Below are 25,123 nucleotides of genomic sequence, written 5' to 3' on the forward strand. Positions count from 1 at the left end.
GTTGTTGTCATTAACTTCTCACACACACCCCCACTCCCAACCACCCCGCTAACCTAATACATAACATAGTAGTTGTAGTAATTGAATAGTAATCGTATAACTCATATTGATCAATCGAATCCAAAACAAAAACCCGAATCCGCCTCACAAAACAACGCACAATTCCCATACACACAGAGCCCAATACTCCCGGCAAGTTCATCGTGTGGTTCCGCAACGAGACGACGCTCCTCGTCCTGTGGCAGCCACCGTATCCCGCCGGCCTCTACACCCACTACAAGGTCTCCATACGGCCCAACGATGCCATCGAGAGTGTCCAGAACGTGCAACGCGAGGGCGAACCTCCCGGACCCGCTCAAGCGGCATTCAAGGGTCTCGTCCCCGGACGTCCGTACAACATCTCGGTGCAAACGGTGTCCGAGAACGAGACTTCGGTCCCGACGACAGCACGTTATCTCACCGTGCCGGAGCGACCGTTGAATGTCACCTTCGATCCGGCGTATACGACAACGAGTGGCTTCCGAGTGCGTTGGGAGGCGCCCCGGACGTACAGTGAGTACGACAGCTTTCAGGTGTCGCTGGTGATGCCGCATCGCAGCTTCACCGTGCCGCGCACTGAGGCGAACACGCTGCACTTCGATTATCCCGACCCTCTGGAGCCCGGCAAGAAGTACGATGTGGTTGTGAAGACCATCTCGGAGAATGTGAACTCGTGGCCAGTGAACGGACAGATCACGTTGCGCCCGCTGCCCGTGCAGAGCTTGAGGGGCTATCTCGACGATCACACGAATGCTGTTCATCTGTCCTGGGAGCCAGCTGAGGTGGGCATACAGGATAGCTATCGCATCAGGTAAGTTTGTAAGGCAATATTTTAAAGGAGATAAACTATTGCGAAGCCTAAGAAATTGATTTGAAGACTACCATTGCCAAAAATGCAAAATTTATTATTTTCATTACAAACGAGTTGATCAAAAACGTTTATTCAGAAAGAGTAATAGAATTTATGTAAACATTTCAGGATTAAAAATTTGTTGGTTACAAGTTTTTGTTAAAAAAAGTAACGAAATTAAAGTATCTATAAATTACAGCATTAGTAAAAAAGAAGGAAAGTTAGTTTGCTAAAAGTAAAAGTATCATATTAATATAGTAAACATACTTAAATACATACATACAGTAGGCAAATATTTAGTATATTGGGAAGCGTGTATAAAAATACAATTCAAATATTGTATTTAAAAAAGAAAGCTAGCTTGCAACAAATATAGTAAAAATACTATATTCAATATATCGAAAAGTGTGTATACGAGTAATTCACTGAATCTAGTACAAATTCCAAGATTCCCGGATGTGAAACAGTTTAAAGATATAATTCTGTACTTGTTTTTTGCATTATAGATAGAACAGAGAGTTACAGATTTGACATTAGACACAAATGTGCATTTATTATATTATTATAAATCCAATTCGATGATTCAAAGACTTATTTCAAAACGACTAAATGATTAAACAATATCAAGAAAAATCTGCAATTATTATTTTCTTTGCAAATTTAAAGATTTAAATCAAGAAGACAATTATTTTGTTGAATCCTTTCACCAAAATTCTCTTTGAAGTTTAACTCATTTTCCAAGTCAATTTTTGGAAACCAATCAATTGCAATTTTTCATGTCATTTGTGAACCAATAAATAAAAATTTGTAAATGCAATTTTGTACAACAACCTAAACAATTTGCAAGAAAAGTTGCAATTTATTTTGCTGATCGATGGCTCTCCACAACTTTTTCTAATCTTTCGGTGCACTCACTTTTGCAGCTACTACGAGAAGAGCAATGAAACGGAGGCGGATGCAACCACACCGCAGGTGGTCGAAACGAAGAGCACCGAGTTCAAGCTGGAACCGGTGGAACCACTGTTGCCTGGACGTCGCTACCAGATCGAGGTGCAGGCGCTCTCCAATGGCATCAGCTCGAATGCAAGCATTTTGCATCGCAACACTCGCCCCTCGGCGCCCATCATCCAGGAGCTGCGGAGCATCTCGCAAGGCTTGAACATCAGTTGGCGCAGCGATGTGAACTCCAGGCAGGATCGATACGAGGTGCACTATCAACGCAACGGCACCAACGAGGAGCGCACCATCAGCACCAATCACACCAGTCTCATCATCAAGTATTTGCATCCCGGATCCGGCTACGAGGTCAAGGTTTATGCCATCAGTCACGATGTGCGCAGCGAGCCGCACTCTTACTTCCAGGCAGTCTGTAAGTATAAATAACTGAGATGGGAAACCATATTTGATATAACTATTTAATTATAAAACTTACCAATCATCTGTTGAGTCTGTTGGTCAATGTATTGTACATTGTGATATATTAGAATGCTGAGTGATCTTTAATTCAATAATATAATATATTTCAAAGTGTTTTACAAGATTGATTCAGTTTTAAAATAAGTGAAACGATCTCGCTTTGATTGACAGCAAATCCATTCACTCCTTATAACTTATCAATATGATTTATCAATCGTTGTGTCAATCTTGTTTCATAAGTTTGAACTTATATTTGCATCAATCAATTTGATTCATATAAAATAGTATTTTATATTGCAAAGTGTATTAGATTAATTCAGTTTTAATGAAACGATTGGCGCATTATCATTCGCAAGTATTGCATCAATCGCATGATTCATAAATTCTAAGCAATTCTCACTAATCATTACAGATCAAATTAAGTTTTGCAGTTTATAGTTGATAATGATAGTGATTTCTTGACATTTCCTTGTAACTCAAATCAATCTCTAAGTTTTTAATAGCACTCTTAAAATTTCTTTCTTTCATTTACCGATTGAGCCCCAAGTCATAATACTTTGATTGAGTACAGAACTTTACTTTATAGTACTTGCTATGATTGACAGATAAAGTTCAGAAATTGTGTAATAGCTAAAATAAACTTTTTAATGATTGAGTGTAAGTTCATCTTCAAAGTGAACTCTCTTCAATTATTTTCAATCACTCATATGCACACTCATAAATTTTCCCTTTTTTTTGTAGTTTAATAGCTAAAATATCTTTTTAATGTTCATGCATAGATTCTACTTCCTAGCGAACTCTCTTTAGCTGCCTTCAATCACTCTTGCCCCACTCACCAATCAATCTCTCCTTATTTTTTCAGTTCCCAAGCCGCCGCGCAACCTCACCCAGCAGACAGTGAACACGAACCTGGTGCTGCTCCATTGGCAGCCACCGGAGGGCAGCGATTACAGCGAGTACGCGGTGCGCTATCGCACAGCAGCTTCGCCCTGGCAGCGTCTGGTCAACGTACATGAGCCGCAGGCACGCATCGAGGACATGCACTATGGAGAACGCTATCTCGTCCAGGTGAACACCGTGAGCTTTGGCGTCGAGAGTCCGTCGCCACTGGAGCTCAACATCACAATGCCACCGCAGCCAGTGTCGAATGTGGTCCCTCTAGTGGACTCTCGCAATCTGACTCTCGAATGGCCGCGACCCGATGGCCATGTCGACTACTACACCATCAAGTGGTGGGCCACCGATGCACCGCAGCAGCTCGAGTACAAAAACGTGTCGCAGCAGCCCGAAGAACGTGAGTATTCAATCAACGATTAAAATGGGAAACAATAATGATTATTTTTTTAATCATAGAACGAAATGATTTAGAATACTGCGCAACTATCTATTATCTTAATTAAATTGAACATACGTTAATTTGCACATTCAAGATAATTGCATAAAGTTGCATTTAAATGCAGTGTACTTATTGTAAATATTTTAAATTAAGTGCAATGCATACTTGACATTATTTTTGGGCCAACAAAATACATATGAAATGCTTCTAAGATTAAAGACATTGAGCGATGTGATTTAGAATACTATGCAATTATCTAAATGCAACTGCATTTAAGTGCAATGCACACTTGCAATTATTATTAAGCCAAAAAAAAAGAAAAACGAAATATTTCTAAGATTTAAAGGCATCTGATTTTATATTTTGTATTTACTTTTTGGCTTAACACAAACAAAATCGTGTTGTTTACTTTAATTGGACATTGCAGTTAAATGCCTCAAATTCGCATGTGAAATTAATGTGATTGCAGAAAACCATTTCGCATCAAAAGATAATCATTTTTAAAAGATAATTTTCATAATATAACTCTCGCTTTCTTCCGCTTCTCCCCATACACAGTGAGTGCAAGCAGTGTGCGCATACCGATCGAGGAGCTGTCACCGGGTCGTCAATACAAATTCGAGGTTCAGGCCAGCTCCAATGGCATACGCTCGGGCATCACGCATCTGTCGACGCGCACCATGCCGCTGATACAATCGGATGTGTTCATCTCGAATGCCCAAGACGAGATGGAGGACAACGAATCGCCCGTGACGACATCGCAAACAAGCCCAGGAGAGCAGAGCAACAGCATTACGCTGAACTACACGCCGACGCCAGCGTCGAGCACACGCTTCGATATCTATCGCTTCTCACTGGGCGATCCGCTGATCAAGGACAAGGAGAAGCTGGCCAATGACACCGAACGCAAGCTGAGCTTTACTGGTTTAACGCCCGGACGTCTGTATAACATCACCGTGTGGACGGTGAGTGGGGGCGTGGCGAGTTTACCCATCCAACGATTGTATCGACTGCATCCGTTGGCGATCGGTGCTCTGCAGGCGACCAAGCTGGAGGCTCGCGAAATCACACTGAAGTGGACGCCACCCGCGGGTGAATACACGGACTTTGAGCTGCAATACCTGAGTGCGGACGAGGAAGCACCGCAGCTGCTGCAGAACGTCACGACACAGACGCAATTGACGCTGCAACGTCTGCAACCATATCACAACTACACGTTCACCGTTTCGGTGCGCGCCGGCAGCGATGCGGCAATGATGCGCACCAGCGCCCCCATCTCGGCCAGCTATCAGACGCTTCCCGCACCACCGGGACGGGTGGATTACTTCCAGCCAACGGACGTGCAGCCCGGGGAAATCACGTTCGAGTGGCTGCTGTCACCGCAGGAGCAACATGGGGCCATCGAACACTTTCGCATCACCTGCGAGAATGTCGACGATGCCCTCGACACACTGAGCTACGAGTTGCCTCCGAATGCGACATTGGCACGCATCGAACACCTCGTGCCGGGGAATACTTACGTCTTTCGCATACAAGCCAAATCGGCACTGCAGTTGGGCTATGGCGCTGAACGAGAGCATCGCCAACAGATGCCGATCCTCGCTCCTCCGATGCCAGCGGCTCACATTATGCCTATCGAGGTGAGTCGCAGCAGCTCAACGATTCAGATACGCTTCAGGCAGAATTACTTCTCGAATGCTCATGGTTTGGTGCGTTGGTATACGATCATTGTGGCTGAGGATGTGGGCAAGAATGCCTCCGGGTTGGAGATGCCCAGCTGGCGGGATGTGCAATCGTATACGGTGTGGCTGCCGTATCAGGCCATCGAACCGTACAATCCATTTGCCAATCGCAACGGGAGTACCGGTAGTTTGGGTGTCGAGGACTTTATCATTGGCAGCGACGGTTGCGAGAAGCGAACCATTGGCTACTGTAACGGACCTCTGAAGTCGGCGACGACGTATCGCATCAAGGTGCGCGCCTTCACCGAGGAGAACAAGTTCACGGACACCGCGTACAGTGAACCGATCACAACGGATCGTGACGATGTCCTCTGGCTTGCCGGTCTGCTGGCAATGGCGTTGTTCGTCGTCTGCCTGGTGGTTGTTATCGGTTACTATCGCTATCGGTGCAACAGCATACGACGTGCCACCAACAAATCGACTCGGATGCAGGATGAATTGACCGCACTACCCGAGGGTTACATTGAACCTAATCGTCCCATTCATGTTAAGGACTTTGCGGAGCATTATCGCCTAATGTCCGCGGATTCGGATTTTCGCTTCAGCGAGGAGTTTGAGGATCTCAAGAATGTGGGACGCGATCAGGCGTGCAGCTTTGCTGATCTACCCTGCAATCGGCCAAAGAATCGTTTCACCAACATTCTCCCCTACGATCATTCGCGTTTCAAGCTGCAGCCGGTCGACGATGACGATGGCTCCGATTACATCAATGCCAACTATATGCCCGGGCATAATTCACCACGTGAATTCATTGTCACCCAGGGACCGTTGCACTCGACGCGCGAGGAGTTCTGGCGCATGTGCTGGGAGAGCAACTCGAGGGCCATTGTGATGCTGACGCGTTGCTTTGAGAAGGGGCGCGAGAAGTGCGATCAGTATTGGCCCATCGATCCGGTGCCTATCTTCTATGGCGACATTAAGGTGCAGCTGATGACGAATACGCACTTCCTCGACTGGTCCATAGCCGAGTTTATGGTGTCAAGGGTAAGTTTGGGGGAGAATTGTTCGGAGGAAAGTACAACGGCGAGAGCTGAAAGAAGAGTGAGAAGTCATAGAAAGAAGTCATTCAAAGATGTGAAATGAAGTAAAGGACAAAAGAATAGCCAAAGAAATAGTTGTAACAAAGAGAAGAGTGAGCAAGAGAAATTTGTAGAACGAAGTGTTAAGTGTCATGATAAATGCTAGCAAGTAGCATTTAGAAAAGTTAAGTTAAGGAATTATAGAACTGAATAACGAGACAGGAGCGAGAAGCCAATAAGTGAAGCAAGAAGTTCTTAGAAAACTCATAAAAAGAAGTAAAAGCAAATGAAAAACAAAGAGAAACAGTTGTGACAAAAAGAAGAGAGAGAAGTTCCTAGAGAAGTACAACAGCGAATGCTGGGAGAACAATGAGCAACAGTTTACAGATAAGCAAGAAAGGCTTCTTAGGAGAAGATTAGGAAAAGAATTATAAAATTTAATACGAGAAGTTCTCAGTGAAGACATCAAAGTATTTGAGATGAAGTGAAATGCCAGGAAAAATATAAGAGAAACAGTTGTGACTAAAACCCGAAGCTATTGGAGAAACCAGAAGTTCGTAGAGAAGTCCAATGACGAGCACTGGAAGGAAAGTAAGCAAGTGAAATTCGAGAAACAATTTATGATTTACTATATACAGAAGTGAAGAATGAAAGATATAAAATTGAATAACGAAAAGTTCATTTATTGTACAAGAGAAAAGCGAGCATTATTACGAGAAGAGACAAGTTTCTAAAGTACAAATGTTGAGCCAAACAATAAATGAATAAAGCATTTAGAGAAGTTAGACAGAAAACTTATATAGAAGTAGTGAATGGAAAATACAAAATTGGATAAGGAGAAGTTCTTAAGAGAAACAAGCAGCTATAAGAAAAGCGAAAAATTTCTAGAGAAGTGCATTAAGGAATGCTAAAACATTAAAAGAAGTTAGACAGAAGACTTTTATAGAACTAGTGAATGGAAAATGCAAAATTGGATAAGAAAAAGTTTTAGCAATAAGCAGCAAAAAGAGAAGCGAGAAAGAAAACAAGTGCAATGACAAGTTGTGACAGAAGAGTATAGAATAAACACCAGATGGGAGAATTAAAAAAGTACAAAGAATCGTATGGAATAGTAGAAGAGTGTAGTCATGAAGGAGAAGAAGTTCCTGGATGGTACAAGAGAGAAGCGCAAACAGGGAAGCAACTTTTCCAGTGCAAAGCAAATAAATTGCGATGCTATTAATAAAAGATTAAAGGTGCTGAGAATGCGAAGAAAGTGTAAATGATTGTGTTAAAAAGGAGAAGTGTTACCAGACATTTAAACAAAATTTAGTGAGAATGAAGTAAACAAAGTGAGAACTAAGGAAATTAATTAGATTGAAGATAGAAGTGCAATCGGACTGATTGATTAAGCATTGAAGTTGAACTTCTGCTAAGTAAATATCTTTCCAAGTTTGTATTCCTTCGTTTGAAATTTGATTTGATTTAAAATTACGGCTAACACTATGACTAAAGCACTGTCTGCGCAGGCCTTCAGCTTGGTGTTGTATTAGAATCTACTTATTTGTATAATTACGTTTTCAATTTCAAAATTCTTCTTCGTTTTTAGAACTGCGAATCGCGGATCATGCGTCACTTTCACTTCACCACCTGGCCGGACTTTGGAGTGCCAGAGCCGCCGCAGTCGCTGGTGAGATTTGTGCGGGCATTCAGGGATCGCATTGGCACCGACATGCGACCCATTATCGTCCACTGCAGCGCTGGAGTTGGCAGATCGGGCACGTTTATAGCCCTCGATCGAATACTTCAGCACATCAACAAGTCCGATTATGTGGACATATTTGGCATTGTGTTTGCCATGCGCAAAGGTAAGAGTAAAGTTAAAGAATACCTTATTTGAAGTTGATTTAAAATCTATTTTCTCGATTTCCTTAGAACGTGTTTTTATGGTGCAAACGGAGCAGCAATATGTGTGCATACATCAATGCCTGTTGGCGGTGCTCGAGGGCAAGGAGTATCTGTTAGCCGAGTCGCATGAGCTGCACGAGAACGATGGCTACGAGGGTGAGTAGATCGGAAGATCGAACGAAGAAGAAGAAGATCGCAGTCGGATAAAGTCGAAATCAAAACTAGTTGAAGAGAAACGCTTACTGCCTCCTTAAGTCTCTGCTATCCACCCACAACTTCAAGTTGAAATGTGTGTTTCTTAAACCAACTTTTGACTAACACACACACACACACATACACTCTACTAACACACTGAGAAAAGCTTCAACAACAACAACATTCAAATTCTAATGGCTGCGGTGTCTTATTAAATGTGTTTTTTTTTTCTCTCTTACTGTCAGCAATTCAATTTAACCACTAACCAAACAATTTGTGATAATTTAATGATTTTCTTCTCTCTTTTTACACTCTACACACACACTACACTTTACTCCCACACACACACACACTCATACCAACTGTAAATCAAAAACACACAATTAACCAAACACACACATACACACACACACACACACTGCTCAACTGCTGCAACAACTGCGCGTCATCAATTCAAATCAAAATCGAAATGAAAACAATACGAAAAAAAAACTATGTTTTGCAAACTCTCGAATTCAGTGACTAAAATTTACTTAGAACGCTGCAAGGCGACGCCGCCCACATTGCAAGCCACGCCCATGCGCGCCTCAATCGCGCTGGCCGAGGAGCTGGACAGGGAACTGGAGCTGCAATTGGAATTGGAGCAGGACATCGATGAAGACGAAGACGACGATGAGGATGAGGATGACGATGATGATGTTGACGATGATCAGCAGCCGTTGAATAATGAGACAACGGCAACGCTGTCAACGGGCAGCAGCAGCAACAGCAACAGTCAGGAGCAGCTGCCACAGCAGCAACCAGAGCAACATCAACAGCAACCAGAGCAGCAGCAGCAACAGCAGCAAGCAGATAACATTTGCACTAGCACTCAAACAGACACTGACACTGAGGATGAGGATGGTGATGGTATTGATAAGAGTCCGCTTTTAGGTTTGTACCACAAACAACAACAATACAAACAAACAACAAAACAAACGAGCAAAAGTGCACTGCAACCACAGAACCAACAGCAACCAAAAAGAGAACAACCAACAATCAACTCGAGTGTTTCCGAGTTATATTTGTCTTTACTTTTTTTATTACTAACTTTTGGCAGTTGGCATTAAATCAATCCCCAACCTACTTACTCACTTACCTATAACTAAGTTAACTTTTTGTGTAGTTAATAGTAGTGATTAACCACGCCCCCATCTAATACGCCCCCCATGTCCATGCTTACACACTTGCTTTTGAAACTAACTCGACGCTTGGCAAAAATTTAATTCCTTGCAACATGTGTGTAGATATTTGAGTTATAGATTAAGTTGAATGCAAAAATCAAAAGTTATATTCATGTAATAATAGAGAAATATTCCCCTTTGATTCACAGATGACGAAGGCATTGCTGAAACAGGCATCTGAGCGAGCGAGATGGCAACACACAAAGCAACAGAGTGAGATCGCAAATCGAGAAAATGAGATCGAAAGAGAGAGACAGCGAGAGCTGGAGGAAGATGTGCTGTTTGCTGCTGATATTTATATATATACATATAATTGTTAAGCTTGTAGTATATGCACACATATATACATAACATATATCGACTATATATTTATATATGTATATAATTTTTGTATGTAAAAAATCTGCCTGTGATGTGCTGGATGTGATTTGTCTATTATTGCATTGGCAATGCACGCTGCAAGAAAAATAATATTAGAAAAGGAAAACACACACAATAAACAGCCACAAGAGTCGCGTCGAGAATCCCCTGACCCCACCCCCTTAACCCTCACCACCCCTTTAGTATATTGCCATAGTTAGCATCCCCTCCTAAGTCCCACCTCACCTCACTTCCCGTAAAAGTCGCGCGTGCAATCGCCAAATTAGACCAAACAAACAGAGCGTAATCTTAAGTTTCAGGTAATATTTAGCATTATACTACACTAATTACTATATTTTACAATATAAAACACACACACACACATGCGAATATACATTATACGAAATATGTATTATCCTATGCCTAAAATTAATCAGTTCTTTTTTTTTTGCTCCTAGATGTTAACTTAATATAAATGTACTTATTTTTTCCGTTTTTTTTTATTTGTTTGTCTCTTTTATTGTAAATGTCGTGTGCCCATCAAATTTGTGTAATATGCAAATAATGTTTATATACAAGTCTTTTTGTATTTATATATACTATATAATAATGATATTGTATTGTTTTAGATTTCCATTTGTAAATTTAATCTTTTTTGTATAATTTTAATTACATTTGTTGCTGTTGTTGTCGTTGTTGTTTAAGGCTTATTGTCTTTGAACTACTGTTGAATAATCTTTCATTTTGCCATATGATCAATCAAACCAAGCGTAGTTAACAAATCCATAAATCGAAATCTCATTTATAGAGTGAGTGCAATATTCTGTGTAACAACGACAACATCAGCAATAATAACTCAAGATATCCACTTCAATTTTATATAGCATTTATGTCTTTGCATAGAAAACAAAACAAAAACACACACACAACAATAACAACAAAGTGCAACAACAAAAACGAAAAAGACAGTAAATATTATAAATGAAAAATTCAAACAATTTTTTTTTATTTTATTGTGCATATCTCGAAAAAACGCTTAAGGCACTAGTCAGGATCTCTTTTTTGTAATCAGCATAATTTTTATTATTTTTTATTCCTGACAAAAAAATTTCCGAAATTTTTTAAGGGGTAGGTATAAAAAATAGCCAAAAATTTCAAAAATCCGGTGTATCTCAGTCATTTAAGGGACGATCGTGATGTCCTTTGGCACATGGATTACTCTTATGAAGACTAAATGATTGATATGCTCAAAAGGACGAATATCCTTACAGGGCCCGAGATAAAAGGACCTTTTTGTTTAAAGAAAATTGCGTATATCTCGGCTATATCCGGTCTGATCCTTGCAGGTGCCGTGTCAAACAAAGTCCTTTGATGAGAGCTATCTTCGAGCCAAAGGACATTTAAATCGTCCTTGTGGTTCTTCAGATATCCTGCAATTTATGATTTTCGCATGTTTTCTTTGGGCTCAGAACTGAAAAATTACAAGTGTTGGATTCTTAGATGACCTCATGTTTTTTTAATGCCAATCGATAGAGTTCATCCTTGCGAGCCTAGCAATATGTGTCCTTTGAAAATCCGGCAGGATATGGCCGAGATATAGCATATTTTCTAAAAAATAAAATGTTTGCACCCTCAAAGTATGCAATAGAAAATGAAAAATATTTGGCGTCAATTTCAAATTCTTAATTTGAGTATAACCAACCAAAACGGAAATGAAGGACGATCGTAATATCCTTTGGTATAAGGATTGTATTTACGAATACAAACTAATTGGTGTTCTTAAAAGGACGAAAGTCCTTACAGTACTCGAGATATAAAGTTTAAATAAAACAGCGTATATCTCGGTCATATCCTTTTTGATCCTTGTGAGTCCTGTCTCAATCGAGGCATATTCGTGAGGACTATTATCCTGTCAATTTTGATCCTGATCGTCCTTGTGGTTCTCGAGTTATCCTGAAGTTTATAATTTTTGTATTATTCACTTTTCCAACGGAACTAGAAAATCTTAAATGTTGAATGCCAATCGATAGATTTGATCCTTGCGATCCTGAAAATATATGTCCGCTGAAAATCCGTCAGAATATGGCCGAGTTATAGCACTTTTTCGAAAAAAAGGCCATGTTCGCACCCTCAAAGTATGCTACAAAATTTTAATATTTTTGCCGTGGTTATTGAGCGCGAATTTGTAATTTATAACTAGGCGACAGAAACTCAAATCAGTTAAAGTTTAAAACTAATTGGATGTTCTTGGCTACTTCGTGAAAAGTGTTTAAACAGCGAGTAGAATACCAAAAGAACAATAGCATGAGCAAACGCCTGGAGTTAAAATGGTCCTCGCGAATCTAGATTGTTGAAGCAGCCGTGAACGGCTAAAAATTGCCAGTTCAGCAAGAGAAATACCAGGCGAACAGAAATCAGCAGTAGGCAAACATGTGCTTGTCTTGTAGCGCCATCTATTGCTCGATGCTGGAATTAAATTTTACAGTAGCGCCATCTATGGACCTATCTCGCAAACAAAATTTGAATTGGCGCACCCTCAAAGTATGCTACATGAAATGAAATATTTTTGCACTGAACTGCGCGCGCCAATTTTAAATTTGAATGCATTCTTTGGCATATCTCTGTCAAATCTTAATGGATCTTATAGGGACGTACCTTTTTGAAATCAGGATGGCTAGCACTATTGACTGGCACTTAGGATTTTAATCCTGATTTTCCTTGTGAATCACAAGTTATCCTGGAATTTGATTTTCGTATATTTTTACTTGGCCAATAAAACTAAAGAATTGTAAATGTTGAATGTCAATCGATGGAGCTCATCCTTGTGATCCTGGCAATATGTGTCCTTTGAAAATTCGGCAGGATATGGCCGAGATATAGTAATTTTTGGAAAAAATTTCAAATTTGAAAATTTAACTACAACAGCCATAAAAACACATTTGGGAAAAATTTATTCGGGTCAAACTTCATACTCATATCATAAGCACGAAATTTGAAAGTAACTGGCAAAAAAAAACAAATCCATTTAAATTCAAAAACAATTTTCTTTCTATAATAATTCATTTAATTTCAATTTCCTCTTTATCATCTGAGTTCATTATTCGGCATCAGTCTGCAAGTTTACTAGAATGTGTGGCATTCTTGACGCTGAAAATAAAAAAGATTTATTATTTATTATTACTACATTTAATAAGAAAGAGAATAATTTAACTACAATATTTCATCGTACTTAACTTATAAAAAGACTTTTATTTAATTTTTTCCAAAAAGCCAAAACGAATCTAATAATAAGTAAATACTAGCAAAATGGAATAAATGAAATATGTATTTGCTATATTTATTTATTCTTTTCTTGTTTGTGTATTTTCAGGATCTATAAAACGAGTTGCAGGACATTCTTCTCGTCTGCTGGATGCTGCCTCTCGAGTCGAGTTTTGTTTAGTAATATTCGTCCTAGCGCATCGTTACTCTTATCTATTTAAGTCTTTTATATAGCATCTACTTCTTGACGTATATATTTGATCAGTTAGTCTCTACTCACACATTGAATTATAATTACGGCCATAATCATTGTAAAGTTAATAGCAAATACCATCCACTTTTTTACTTCGTTCTCTGGTTGCATTTTCAATAAACCACATTCGTCGTAGTTCGCAGCCATCGCAATTATTATAAAATTTAAATTGAAAAAATTTGATTTATAGCCCGAACGAGTTTTAACTAATGATAGAAAATTAATCTTTGGCAAGGTTTGACATCTTTAATAAAGAAGTGCCTACTTTGTACTCCAATTTTGAGCATTACCTGATATAATCGTATATGCACAGAGTTGTTAGACAAGTTGAATATTAATTGACTGCCTAAAATTATGCCACAGAAAAGTTACAGGCAGATAAATTTGCATATACATATTTGCTAGGTTTTATTGTTGGCAGAACTTGAAGTTTGACATAGAGAACATAGAGACTTCCTACTATATTTTATAATTTCTATTTATACAGTAAAATTTTGTTGAAATTCATTGGAATATTTGCAAATTTAGATTTCGAAGCCTACATGGATAACATCAATAGACACAATCGACTCCAATGAGCTTCAATAATAATACAATAGTGAACAATGAGGATGAAATAAGCTGTGGCAATATTTTGTGGGCTGTTTTTGCTGAAACATAAACATTATTTTAAATGAATGTCTAACAAACATTACACAAACAGTCTGCCCATTAAAGTTATGTCTAAATTGCTTTGCCCTTCAGATGCACTTGGTCTGAGTAAAGTATATGTTTCTTAACATGACTTTATATAGTGTCATGAAATTTCGATAAACAGTCTAAAAGATAATGCAAGTCAAGTTACATTTTAGATTAAAAAGAAAATGGAAAATTTTAATATTGCTTTTCGATTCAACATTGACATTGCATTTGAGTTGACGGTTTTTGACGCACCATTTGCATGACGGCGCCACTGAGCAAAGCAGTGCTCATAAGAGCAAAGCAGTACTCCTCAGAGCAAAGCAGTGCTACTCAGAGCAAAGCAGTGGGTTATGTGAACATTGCCAAAAAAAGAAAACAGAAAAAAACGTTGTGCTAACATTTATCGATTAACGATTGGCATGCATTTAAAATTTAAATGCAGCGATGCAGCGCAGCGCAGCTGCTGCTGCTGCAGTTGTTGTGTTGTTTGTGGTGTTGAGAAAAGCATTTGAAAAATCTTAATAAGCTGCGCAAACCAAATACAGTGGAAATAATCTGGGCAATTATAAGGCTGCCAACTGATACCACAAACAGCGGAGTCCAAGTCGAAGTCGGCTCTACAAGTTCCAAGGAAAAGCAGTAGTTGTGTATATGTGTGTGTGCTTGCGTGTGGTGTGTGTGTGTGTATGCCGGCATTCGCCTAAACAAATAAAGCTCGGGACTAATTGCATTTGCACTTGTTGTGCGATATTTCTATGTTGAAATTTTATGGCCACGAGTGCGACAGAGAGAGCGAGAGAGAGTGGAGGGAGATGAAGTGACTAGTCACGAATGCCAAATAGATTTTACTTCTCTCTTTCTATCTCTGTCGCTCTCTCTCTTCTGCTCTCTCTCTTCCGTCTGTTAAAGGAAGAGACGTCATTTGTCATTTATCTGCGGCCTTTTAGCGTTTGGCTTAATTGACTTCTTCAACAGTCTTTTTCACTCTTTCGTGCAGAAATTGTTTGTGGCCATCGAGACATGGCATAGAACATATAGTATAGTAGAATGCCATAGCCATAGCCATAGCATAAACTATATACATACATGTATGTATGGCCAATACCAATTGGCCACAGCGCGGAACATTTAGCTTCATTACGTCAAACCATTTCAAGTCTGCGGCCATGGCGAGCGCACTGCAGAACCGTTTTAATTAGATGTAACCATAATAAATCAGCAGCAGCCGCAGCCGCAGCAGTCGCAACAACAACTCATCACACACACACAAACGCACAGTCATGCTCTCTCTTCCTCCTCTCTCTCACACACTCTCTGCGTGTGTGTGAAGCGTGAGCCCAGGACACTTTTTTTGTTCCCATAAACCACAAGACAAATGACGAGCGCAACTCCAAAACTAAACAACAACTAAAAGCAAAAAAAAACAATGCGAAGTAGAAGTAGAAGCGAAAGAAGAAAAACAGCAACGAACAACAACAACACTTGTTGTCTGTGCATTGCATAATCACAGCAGCTGCACAACAGCTGAGCAACTGTTGAGCCACGCTGTCGAAATGAGCATTTAACATGCAAGGCGGCACTTTGATGCTCCTCACTCACTCAGCTTCTCTCCATCATATCACATCACATCACATCAGCAAAAAGAAGTCTCCACAAGTCTAGAGTGCAAAGTGAGCTTTGCTTAATACCCACTCTTTATATGTAGTTTATTTTAACATTTGATCGCCGAAGAATTGAGTAATTAAATTTGCATTTTTATGAACGAGAGACAAACAGCAGAAAAAGTTTTAATATAATAATATTATACATATTCATACATTCATATTTTTGGCTAACATTTCCTAACTATCCAATTCTCTTCAAATATTAGCATAACACATATCAAATCAAACATTTACTTTTGTCTTGTCTTCTTTTCCTTTCTTTCTTTTTTTTACTTATTTGCTGCTTCTCCAATGTCCTAAGTAATTCTATACTTTTGCCAACAACAAGATTATAACCAGAGGGGGATCGTCGAACGGTGTTTGCCTTCCGTTCCAATCATTTACCTTCCCAGGGCTCTTCCTCTTCCTCTATATTGTTGTTCTCTGTGTTCTACGACAAAAAAGATTCCCTAATAAGCTAAATGTGTAATTTGCCTTGCGATCTGCCAACGAACTACAATATGTAATTTTCAATGAACAATAATTCGGAATGACAACAATAAATATATAAGTATAACATAAACATTAACAAAATATCAGAACGCGAATATGATTATAATAGATTATAACCTTAGGAAATTAATTCAAGAATACTCATAAACAAGGAAAACAAATTATTGTCAAATGCTTTTTTGAATAAAAATGCATAGAAATTAAAAACTGAATTAAGTATTTAATTTCAATTGATGTTGAACTCTTTAAGGTTTCAAAAACAGAAGTAACAAATAATCGCATTCAAAGTTACTTCATTACTGAATTTCATTAATATATCAGAATTATTATTATATTATATTATTTTTTAATTATATTATTATCAACTATTTCATTTCAATTGCAAGTTTTAAACAGAAACAAAATCGCACTCGGAGTTACTTTATTTTGTAGTATATTCATTAGTCAATATTTAATTTATTTTGTAATAATATTATTATCAACTGTTCTCATTAAAAGTAGGCACAGTCCCGTCTAACGTAGTTGTAAACTGAACCCATCTACTGTCACACATAAACTGTGCCCAAAAAAAGTAAACAACTAGCAACGCTCTCAAAAGTGTTCCCAGCGAAGTTTTCTAGCTGGCAAGAGTGCTACAAATTGTTCCCAGCCAATATTTCATTTAATTCAATTATATTATTATCAATTGCCCTCACAAAGCACTAACAGACTTTAAACTGTACCCAAAATGTAAGCAGCTCGCTCTCAACTGTTCCCAGCAAAGGTTGCTAACTCTGTAAACTGTTCCCAGCCACGTATGTGCAAAGAAAATGTTATTAGGCTGCAATTTCATGCGATTTTTCGATCAAAGTGTGCCCAATTCTTTTGGTCATAGCTGCAAGCCAGACAAAAATGGTTCTTGTAATGATTATTTGCTTGTTTTTTTCTATTATTTTTGTTTTCTTTTTGACCACCCACATGCCGCAGGCGCCACTTGAATTCAAATTTTTGGGATGCAGCAGATTAATGCTGGGCAATTGCAATTTGATTTGCATGCGGCTAATGACACAGCTGAAGCGGGGCAAGTTCAAGTTTATAGTAGATAAAATCGATTGATCGATTTTAGAGATTCGCTTAATGTTATCGCTGCTCGTGTTCGTATGTGTTGCGCCTCATGTTTGTTGTCTGCTCTGTGGGCCACTTGGCCTGAGCTTGGCTTAAAGCTCAGTTTAACCCAGATTCGTTGGCACAACTCTCTTTTCCTGCCCTCCCCCCGCTTGACTTTTGACAAATGCCTAGACGAAATGCAAATTGCTGCTGTTCTCTCTGTCTATCTCTATCTCTTTCTCTGTCTCTGTCTCTCTCTCTCGCTTCTACTTCAACCCTGCAACTTGGACTTCAACTTTTGGTCTTGGTCTTGAACTTGCGAATTTGTTAGACGACGAATCAAGCCAACACCACGTAAAGCCAACACCATCAGCAGCAGCAGCAGCAACAATAACAACAACAGCAATTGCAACAGCAACTGTTGCTGCTGCAACGCCACCAACGCCAGCAGCAATCAGCGGCAAGTGAATGAGCTTAAATTGTCCATGGCTGCAGCGCAGGGGGAGGAAACTTTGGGAGGCAAAAGTTTGCAGCTGCAGCCGCCACAGAAAAGACACAAGAGCTGAAGACTGAAGACAGAGTGGCGTGCACAGTGGGACGAGTGCTGTCAAAATGCAGTTGGTGAAATGAATTTGTTTACACAAATTAGTATTTTTTGGGATTGTTTTCAAAAATGCAATTTGAATTTCAAGGAAATTAATGATTATTAATTAAAGGGTTATTTGGTTGCTATAATCAAGAAAGTAACATTGTTAATGTATGTATATAAAATTCCGTTCGAATATATTTCATCACGCCCGTTTGATTTTGAAAACTTTTAAGATTTGAATTTAAAAACATTAAAATTTTATACTATGAAACTTGGGAATTTTTCAATATGCGAAAAGTATACGTATTTGATTTTAAGCTTTATAACGTTAATATAGTTGATTGTATGATTTTCAAATAAATATATAACAAATTTGCAAAATAAAAAATAGAACCAATTTTTACTTTCACCTTTTTTTGTTAATCATATAACTTATGGTTCTTGTAATATATAAAATAAAAGCTATTTTTTTGATATATGTACAATTAAGTTAAACTGGAATGTGATTTTTTTTAGCTGCAGAATTTTTGAAATTGATAAGATTTTGAATTTCGTTTGAAAAATATGTAAGAACTATTTAATATTTTATATACAACAAATTAGTGAATTTTGCACTTGCAGTCTTGCACTTAAAACTTTGCCCACTGTGCGGCGTCTTGGCAGCAAGCCAAGCTGGCTGCAGCTTAGATGATGACTGCGAGCTGCCGCACTGTCGCACTGCCTGCCTCATTGCCCCACTGTCCGTCCGTCTGTCTGTCCGTCCGTCCGTCTGTCTGCCTGGTTGGATGGCTGGTTACCCGGCTTACCAGCTTGTTGCATGTTGTTGCCTCAACGCCCTCAGTACGTTATTATGCGGCTACAGTTGCAGTTGCAGTTGTTGTTGTTGTTGTCTGGTCGGTCGTCTGTGGAGCATCAAGGCACTGGGGCAGCGAGGCATCAAGTTCGCAACGGGCGACAGGAGCCAGCGGTAGAAAGAGTGAGCGATAGTCACTGCAGAGGCGAGAGAGCGAGAGAGGGAGAAAGACAGCGACTAAGACGGATGCAGAGCAACCGCAGTTACTTTGCTTAGTCTAAGACACACACACACACACACACACACACAAACACACAAACACACACACAACACACTCTGCATAGACAAGCCTCAATTAAGTTGCAATTGCTGTTGTTGTTGCTGTTGTTGTTGCTTGCGTTGGCGGCGTAGGAATTTCGCTAGCTGCTGCCCACGCGCTGTTCTGTTGGCTGCCTCTTGTTGCCTCAGTTGCCAGTTGCTGCTGCTGCTGATAAAGTCCAAAATGATGTACTACCTGGTGGCTGTTTTCTGTTTTCTGTTCGTTGTTCGTTGTGTTTGTGTCTCAGTTTTAAGCAGCAGCAACCGCACAAAAAACACAGGAGCGCACTGCGGGCACAATGAGCGCCCAATTACCAAGCACAGTCAAAATAATTGTTATACTTATTCTCTTCAACCAATCGCACATAAGTTATAATTTCAATTTTGCTGCCACTCATATCAAAGCAAAGTTACTTTAGCTTTAATGAAAGATCGAAAAAATCATAAATCAAGATTTTCAATCTTTTCATTCTAGATTTTTTCTCTCTGTGTATGCATTACAATATTATGTGAATTACTTTAACATATGCTATTTGTTCGATGCACTTTTAAAGCTCTTCTCTATGCCCAATAATAATTTTGTTGTAAAATCCAATTTGAACTACTTTTTGCTACTCAAACTTATTGTTATTAGAGCTAGTTTAAACACACTGAAATTGTGCATTTGAAGCCATCAATATTTATACTCTTTTTATCGTAAAGAATCTGTTAAAAAATGATATGCTATTTAAACAAGAAACGTGTGTGGAATACTCCATATTTTTATGCGATGATCAATCCAGGTTTTTGCCTCGAGTGTAGCTTCAAAATAAAGCCAATCTAATAAAAGTTAATTTAAGTATTTGTATGAGGATTATTTTCTAGTAAAACATGTTGGAAGAGTTGTTGGAGATTCTTTTCTGCTAATGAGCGCAATTTGAAAGCAATTTCGTGCATAGAGAGCTTTAAAAGTGCAGCTAACAAATAGCGTATGTTAAAGTAATTCACATAATGCTCATAATGCATACATTGGGATTAGATTTAAGCGTTGAAATGGTAATGAAAAAAAGCAAGGAAGCTACAGTCGAGTGTATTCGACTGTGAGATACCACGCTAGTAATTTGGCATAATAGCAAAATAGTGTGGTATTAATTTTAAAATATACCAAATTACCGCAAAATACTAAAAATATACCAAGGGCTAAATTTGGTATAGTACTACATTCAAAATATACCATAGAGTGTCAAAATATAGCAAAATTGTCAGCCCAATCAACTAAGACTTGTTTTTCGATTTCATCAATTTGCCGGGGCGTAAGTGGGCGTGGCGAAAAATTTGAAACAAACTTGATCTGCGTGCAAACATAATAAGTGATGTCAAAATAAATGATATCTTTATCTTTTATAGTCTCTGAGATCTAGGTGATTATACGTATGGACAGACAGACGGACACGGCTATATTTTCTCGGCTGATCAGAGATGCATCCTTCTGCCTGTTACATACATTTCGCGGAGGAATAAAGTTATCATACCATTCTTCCCAATGGGTAGATGGTAAAATTATTGATTATTTGCCAATCGAATACAGTTTTAAGCTGTAGTTTGGAACTGTATTTCTTTCGAGTAGAAAACTCTACTATGCCGATTAATACAGTAGCAATAATAATTATATCAATAATTACAATTATTATTGGTACTATATGAATTACAATTATTTACGCTAGTTGTGAAAATATAATAATTAACCAATTAGATTAAATTCGAATTAGATTTAAGACTCGAGTCTGTGCATGATCAATTCCAGCTAATAACTGGGGACTGGTTGGCTAAATGGACACTAGTAAAAGGAGGAGGATCGATCGATTGCGATCGAATGTGCAATCACAATAATCACAGAGGCGCGATAAGTGCCATTTTATTGAACAACGATGGTAATTTGTGTGTGTGTGTGTGTGTGTGTGTGTGCTCAGAGATGATGGAGATGATCTCCTCCAGCGTCGATCACTTGCTCTCGATCGTCGTCACGATGAGTCTGAGTCGGAGTCTCAGTCTGAGTCTCGACATTGCCGAAGCGACGCTGCATCTCCTTGCGCAGATCACTTGCGTATTCGAGCAGCTCGTCGATCTCCGCATGGAATTCTTGCAGATCGAACTGCATGCGGCGCACCGAAAGGAAATTCCGAGCACGTCGGTGGGCCTTTGCCGTGTTCGCTTTGATGACGCGATCCGCCTCGGTTTTGCTCACTTTTGTCTTGAGGATCGTTTGATAGCGATGCTTGCAAATGGGCAACTCGCCAGCGACTTGTTCGCTCCACTGTTGCAAGTTCTTCATTGTGGCATCCAGATGACGGCACTCACGATGCTCGGCACACATCTGGCCACGCAGAATGTGGAGAACGGAGCGCAAGAGGCGATAGTTGGTGATCATCTCGTTGACCTCACACTGCAATCGATGCTGATCGTGCTGCAGATTGCGAACCTCCAGCTGCTCTTGGCAGCTCAAAACTAGTTGCTTCGCTGCCTTCGTTTCCTTCACCTTCTCTAATTGCTCGGTGGATGCTTCGGTCACACCGCTCTCCACTCGCTCCGCCCTTTGCTGTTGTCGCTCCTTGAGCAGCAGCTGCATCAGCTCGATGCGACGTATCTGGCAGTCGAGATCCTTCACCAGCCTCAGCAGGCGATCGATATCGTCGCTGCGATCCACACTGAACTGATCATCGCCATAGCTCAGATCGTGCTCCCCTTCTTCTTCGTCGCGTGGCGTGAAGCTCACCTCGTCTTCGTAGTGAAAGATCTCGATCTTGTGGCAACGTATCCGGTGACTCAACAGATCCATGTAGTCGACGGGCACATCGCAGTCGCCCAGTCGCTCGATCAGCTTGTCCTGCGAGTCAGGAATTGGCTCGTTTTCGAACATTGTCAAAGTTTTAGCCGAACTATTTCTATACTCAACGATATGTTCTACGGTAATTTGTATCTTTGTGTTTTTCACGTGAAATCAAACTATGAATCTAATGTAAGGTTTTGTTTTTTTTAGTAAACTTTTGCTGCTACTTTGAAGTATTTGTGAATGTTTAAAAACTAACAAACTACTTTGATGTATTTTATGCTTTTAGAAAAAATTGCCATTTAAATTAATACTCTTCTGTCAGTGCAAGTTGTTCATTGGAAATTATTTTCTTTTCAAGGTGAATTGTAAATCTAAGAATAAAAGATTGTTGAGGTGCTTTGATAAATTTGTTTGCTTAAGCGCGGTATGATGATGAAATGAAATCAAAATTATTTGTTTTGGTTTTTTAAAATTTTTGCATCAAATTTAGGCACATAAAGATTGTTAAAAACGGTCACTCTGAAATTTGTAGAGCTTGCGAAATATAAAGCTTTTGCGCAGATCATTTATTCGGTTCATCTGAGAACAGTGCTTTAACTAATAAAAGATATCGCAATTAATAACTAGGAGCACAAATGGTGACCTGAGTTCGCTTTTGTTTTGCTAATAGATTCTGTTTACAAATTGGCACAAAAAATCTGCAATGTTTTTCTTCAATAACTTTTACGTTTCCAAACATTCGTTTGCAGCAACATATTACATTGTTTCACTAATTAACTGGAATGCTAAAAACCTTAACATTTACTATTTTGGCTCGTTTACTATTTATCGTAATAGTCTCATCTATTTTTTTATCTACTTTTCTGAAGAGAAAACTTGTCCTAATCCACAAAATTTGTGAATGATTTCTTTAAAAATTGTCGATTATTTTATTATATTGCTTTTCTCTCTCTTTCAATTTAATTTTAATATAATGCGAGTTAAAACAGCTAAAGAGCCTGAATGCCCTAGATTATTTCATTGTAATAAGGAATAGTATTCTTTCTTTCAATAAAGTATTAATTATAATTGTAAAGCATCTAATCTTAAGTTTTTATTAAAACTATAATAATATTTAATTTTGATTGCAATTGAAAATTGTTTTTCTAATGTTGCAAAAATGTTGTTGAGTTACTTTTCAGATGCGCTCCTGTTTCTCCAGCGGCTGATAAGAAAATTTATGGTTAGCCAGTTGCTCTGGCGGCATAATTGCGCACCCACATACACAAGCACACACACACAAACACGTACACGCACACACGTATACAGATGCATATATTTGTATAGAATATATTCGAGTTAGAGCTCGAAATTCACATGGGCTTTGCCACGGGCCTTTGGCTTCGAGTCTCGAGTCTGAGTTTGAGTTTGACTTTGGCGTGTGTCTCACAACTCGAGTGTATTCTGTCCCCCTCTCTCTTACTCCCACTCTCGTTCCCTCTCTCTCTTTCTCTCTTTCTATCTCTCGTTCTCTCTTTCTTTCTTGCTGTTGTCGGAGGCAGTTGACTTTGTTTACCCGCAAGTTGTAATTTTCTGCGAAACCATCAGCCGCAGAATTGCTTTCTGCCCGTCGCTGATAAGTCCCGCTTCTGTCGCTTCTGTCTTTCTTGCAAGTCTCCAACTCCCCATTCTCCCACTCTCCACTCCGCCACCTGCATCTCTCTCTCTCTCTCTATCTTCTTCTAGCAAACATTTGTGGCATTGCAATTGGGCATCGTCTGCGGTTTTTGAATACACTTCGCGTTCTTTGGACTTCGACTTCGTCTTTGACTTTGCTAATTGCTTTTTGCTTTTTGCATTTTGCCAGATTTCGGCTGCTAGGGCATTTTTGTGCAAAGAGACTCTTCGTCTCCGTCTTCGTCTCGTTTCTATTGACAGACAGGCTTTTAAGCTGCGCTGATCGCGGAATTTCACGGGCTACTATGAAGTCGATGAATGATGCACGGTGGACATTTTTGCGCAAATGGGGGTCATCCCAGAGCCCTCACTTCTCTCTCTGTCTCTCTCTCTCTCTCTCTCTCTCTCTCTCTATTTATCTCTCAATATCTCTACACTGTGTATTAAACTGACTGATGATTGAGTTGAGTGAATTTATTAAAATTACTGTGATTATGAGAAATTAATAAAAATAAGTAAGAAATCAAAGGTTATATTTGGTACTACATTTAAAATATAGCATAAAGTACAAAATATACCAGATCGTCAGCTAAAGTAACAAATAACCGTACAAAGTAGGCGGAAAGCTCCTTTGTAGAGAAAAAAAAATCCCTTGTTTAATATATGAAAAACTACTGATAAATCTACTTAAATTTAGACTACGTTCCTTAGTTTGTTACCCCTTAGCTAATCTGTTTAAGTTCGCCTGTTTAGTTTCTTGCCTTAAAACATTTACACTTCAAAATATCTTTTCACATATTGTTTAATTATATTTAACTAGCCTGATGGTAAAAGTTGCAATGACTATTTTATTGTAATATTGAATTATATAGTACTACAAAAAAGTTTAAAATTTACTTTATTGAAAGTAAAAAAGCGATAGAGAAGTTTTAGACTGATCAATATGGCAGTTTACTTACTACAAACTCGAGAATAACTTACAGCAAAATATGCAACTAGCTTTTTTTTTTTAGAGATTTTAGGAAGTACATACATATGTATATATAGGGGTTATAGAAAATGGAGCTTGCACTTACTTTTCAACAATATATATAGCTGATTGCCCAGGAATATTAAAGATTGGCCAGTATAAGCAGAAGTTAACTAAAAAAAAAAAGCATAAAGTTAATTAAATGCTTAAGACTGTGTACAGTAATAAGCTATAATCTATAACTACAATTTTATAGATACATATGAGATGAAAGAAAACTGCAGTCGAGTGTGCCTGACTGCGAGATACCCGCTACCTATTTTGAATAAAAACGGTGAGGTATTAATTTTAAATTGTATATTGTATATATTGTATATTGTATGTTATACCTCAAAAATGCTAAAACTATACCAAACGCTAAATTTATACTACACTATTGGTAGCGGATATAAAAATATATGTTATACATATATAAATTCAGCCC

At 38.8% G+C, this 25,123-nt stretch overlaps 2 protein-coding genes and 2 long non-coding RNA genes across 8 annotated transcripts in view; 1 reads left to right on the top strand and 3 right to left on the bottom strand.

The window, feature by feature from the left end:
- The window catches only part of LOC133847437 (tyrosine-protein phosphatase 10D), a 28,812-nt gene extending 17,853 nt beyond the window's left edge, over positions 1-10,959 (top strand). Inside the window, exons 5-12 of one of the 3 annotated variants that reach the window (XM_062282475.1) lie at positions 178-850; positions 1,813-2,258; positions 3,168-3,599; positions 4,200-6,367; positions 7,991-8,249; positions 8,317-8,445; positions 9,004-9,417; positions 9,857-10,959. In XM_062282475.1, coding sequence (XP_062138459.1) covers positions 178-850; positions 1,813-2,258; positions 3,168-3,599; positions 4,200-6,367; positions 7,991-8,249; positions 8,317-8,445; positions 9,004-9,417; positions 9,857-9,888 — 4,553 coding nt within the window. In that variant the 3' untranslated portion in view covers positions 9,889-10,959. The remainder of the gene's footprint in view (positions 1-177; positions 851-1,812; positions 2,259-3,167; positions 3,600-4,199; positions 6,368-7,990; positions 8,250-8,316; positions 8,446-9,003; positions 9,418-9,856) is intronic. The other 2 variants (XM_062282476.1, XM_062282477.1) reach the window with 2 other exon arrangements.
- Positions 10,960-12,975: 2,016 nt separating this feature from the next.
- LOC133848035 (uncharacterized) overlaps positions 12,976-25,123 on the bottom strand; it is an 85,092-nt gene continuing 72,944 nt past the window's right edge. For all 3 annotated transcript variants that reach the window (XR_009895209.1, XR_009895207.1, XR_009895208.1), the window contains 2 exons: positions 24,746-24,812; positions 12,976-13,214 (listed from right to left, as the gene is read on the bottom strand). This is a non-coding gene — a long non-coding RNA (uncharacterized LOC133848035). The remainder of the gene's footprint in view (positions 13,215-24,745; positions 24,813-25,123) is intronic.
- LOC133848036 (uncharacterized) lies at positions 13,400-13,908 on the bottom strand. Its single transcript, XR_009895210.1, has 2 exons — positions 13,609-13,908; positions 13,400-13,541 (listed from the first exon to the last, which is right to left on the bottom strand). It is a non-coding gene; the product is annotated as an uncharacterized LOC133848036 (long non-coding RNA).
- On the bottom strand, positions 20,975-22,215 carry LOC133848664 (uncharacterized). The gene has a single exon (XM_062284319.1). It carries the CDS (start codon positions 22,098-22,100, stop codon positions 21,150-21,152), a length of 951 nt encoding a protein of 316 aa, XP_062140303.1. The 5' UTR covers positions 22,101-22,215; the 3' UTR covers positions 20,975-21,149.

This window comes from Drosophila sulfurigaster, chromosome X (assembly GCF_023558435.1).
Source record: "Drosophila sulfurigaster albostrigata strain 15112-1811.04 chromosome X, ASM2355843v2, whole genome shotgun sequence".
Classification (NCBI taxonomy): Eukaryota; Metazoa; Arthropoda; class Insecta; order Diptera; family Drosophilidae; genus Drosophila; species Drosophila sulfurigaster.

Bases quoted from the DNA above. Each gene is read 5' to 3' on its own strand.
- LOC133848664 (XM_062284319.1), bottom strand. From the start codon at position 22,100: ATGTTCGAAAACGAGCCAATTCCTGACTCGCAGGACAAGCTGATCGAG.